The 2,342-nt window shown below is 35.4% G+C and overlaps 1 protein-coding gene across 1 annotated transcript; it reads right to left on the reverse strand.

The window, feature by feature from the left end:
* Window positions 1-903: 903 nt before the first annotated feature.
* On the reverse strand, window positions 904-1,941 carry LOC114413101. The gene has a single exon (XM_028377309.1). It carries the CDS (start codon window positions 1,876-1,878, stop codon window positions 1,162-1,164), a length of 717 nt encoding a protein of 238 aa, XP_028233110.1. The 5' UTR covers window positions 1,879-1,941; the 3' UTR covers window positions 904-1,161.
* Between the last annotated feature and the right edge of the window lie 401 nt (window positions 1,942-2,342).

The raw sequence follows: 2,342 nt of genomic DNA on the forward strand, positions 1-2,342 counted from the left end.
TGAGCTTTGGGGAGTCTTTGAGGGGCTCTTACTGACTCGGTCAAAGAACATCAACAAGCTGGTGATGCAGGTGTATTCAATTGCTGTTGTTAAAAGCATCTCTATAAACAGTACTGGCAATGCGACAGGATGGAGGTTGATTGTTGAGATCAAGAAGCTGCTTCAACTTGATTGGCAAGTCTCGATTGTGCATGTCTACAGGGAGGGTATGCTTTAGCGAATTTGGCCTGAGACTCAAGAGGATTGTGTTACATATGAGCATTCCTTCTAGTTTATGCTAGTTGATCCTAATTGCATAGCCTTACAAAAGTCTTATTGGGTTAAAATGATCTCTTCTAATAGAAATAAACCTCCGAAGAATGCCTACTAAATATGGAATCTGTTTTACTGATTTGAAGAAACAAAGCAGGCTCCAAATACCTTTTTTCTTTTATATAAAACTTTAAAAAGTGCAAAACGTAAATGCCACTAACAATAAACCTCATCTGAATAAACTATCCAAGAAAACTTAAATCTGTAAGATGAAGACTTAATTTATATTTCATCACACTTTTGATTAAACTTTTTACTATTATTGAGTCAAATCCATTTAGGCTCGTGACTATTGTTTACAAAACCAGAAAAAACTGCATAGTTGTCATCAGGACCGCATAAAATTCATTCATCAATTAGATATGGCAAAATTGAATTGTCTACCAAACAATATAATCCATCCAAAAACACGGCATTATCTGTGAAATACAAATCTGCTTCCCACATTTCTCAAATCAGAAACAGAAACCAGGATTTCAAAAAGTGCAGAACCAAACCAATTTGATCAACTTAGTAAAAGCTCAATTACCTAAAGGTTATGCATTGTTTAACATCTTACACCGGTAAGTCCAAAGGATATGCGACAGTAGAGACAACAAGAACAACGAAAATCATAATTGAAACTTCTGGGGATAAATTATCAATGTATATATTCAATTCCTAATTATGCATACATGTGCACTAGACTTGGTCCTTTTCAGTTTTTCCTGCCAACAAGCTTCGTCTACTCAGTAGAGTTTCTCATTCTAGTAAACTAATACTTTATGATTAAAGGGTCATATAAAAATCATAGCGAAAACTAAATAAATAAATAAAAAATACCCCCTTTCGTGAAGAAATTCCTTCCTCTTAATCTTTGTCAAGCTCCTTATAGTACTTCAAAGCATGAAGCATGTTTGCCTCCAAGACCCTTACATGAGCAACAACCTTGGAGAAGAACCTGAGGGAACACTTTAAATTTGTGTTTTTCTTCTCACATCTGTCCATTGCCACTTTGATTTCCTTCAACAGGGTCTTACATTCATCAATCCTTTCCAGGTGTTCGAGAACACAATCATGGAAGGCTTTTCGCTCCTTCTCCAACATCTCTTCAAATCTAACCTTCGCAAACTCAAATCTCTCGCTGGAGTTAAAAACCTCAGCTTTCAACACTTGCCAAGCCTCTTCATCTGCGATTCTCGTTTTCTTGAAATCGTGCACAATAGGGACTCTCTTTTTGAGCTTCAAATGCAAAACCACAGGTTCTTCTTCTTCAAGCATTCCCTTCCCATCCAACCCTTCTTGGATGGAAACCACGGATGACAGCGACTTCTTGATAAACCCATTGCGACAAAAACCCAGAAAGAGAAACGCCGCCGATGCTGCAGTTACGGTAACAAAGGAGGGAACTTTGCGAAGAGGGTTGAAGAATTGAAGAGATTTGGGATCTGGGTCGGACAAGGAAGCCACAACAGAAGATGAATGATGGGGATTGAAAAAGATAGAAGAAGTGGTTGATAGTGTTAGTGAATAGTGAAATGATGCACGTAGAGACTGTGGATGGTGATTCAGAGTAAGAACCTCCATAGATGGCTAGAGGTCTGACGGTGGCGCAACCCTGCACCGTTTCAGCTTGTGTTTATATGGGATTTTTTGGTTTTTAGTGAGTACACTCCACTATTTTTTTTAATTATTTTTTATGTTTTTATTAGTGAACATTGTTTAGTTTAAATTTTTAATATTTTATCTGTATTTTTTTAGGAATATTTTATCTGTATTAAGACTTGACAAATGGTAAAATATCAATTCATTCCAGAAAAGTTACTACATAATAGGATAAAACAAAATAAAACAGTTAGAATTATTTTTAGAATTAATTTATAGGTGTTGCATCAAGTGGCCTTGAAATAATTAAGAAGAGGGTTGAATTAATTTTAATTATTAATGTGTTTTGACTAATTAAAAAATTTATTCTTCTTAATGTTACTAGATTCAACTAGGCTTTTACTACTTAGTTAATCATGTCTGGTAAAAAAAATCATTGGAAGAGT

This window comes from Glycine soja, chromosome 1 (assembly GCF_004193775.1).
Source record: "Glycine soja cultivar W05 chromosome 1, ASM419377v2, whole genome shotgun sequence".
Taxonomy (NCBI): Eukaryota; Viridiplantae; Streptophyta; class Magnoliopsida; order Fabales; family Fabaceae; genus Glycine; species Glycine soja.

Coding starts and splice junctions, on each gene's coding strand:
- LOC114413101 (XM_028377309.1), bottom strand. CDS start 1,878: ATGGAGGTTCTTACTCTGAATCACCATCCACAGTCTCTACGTGCATCA.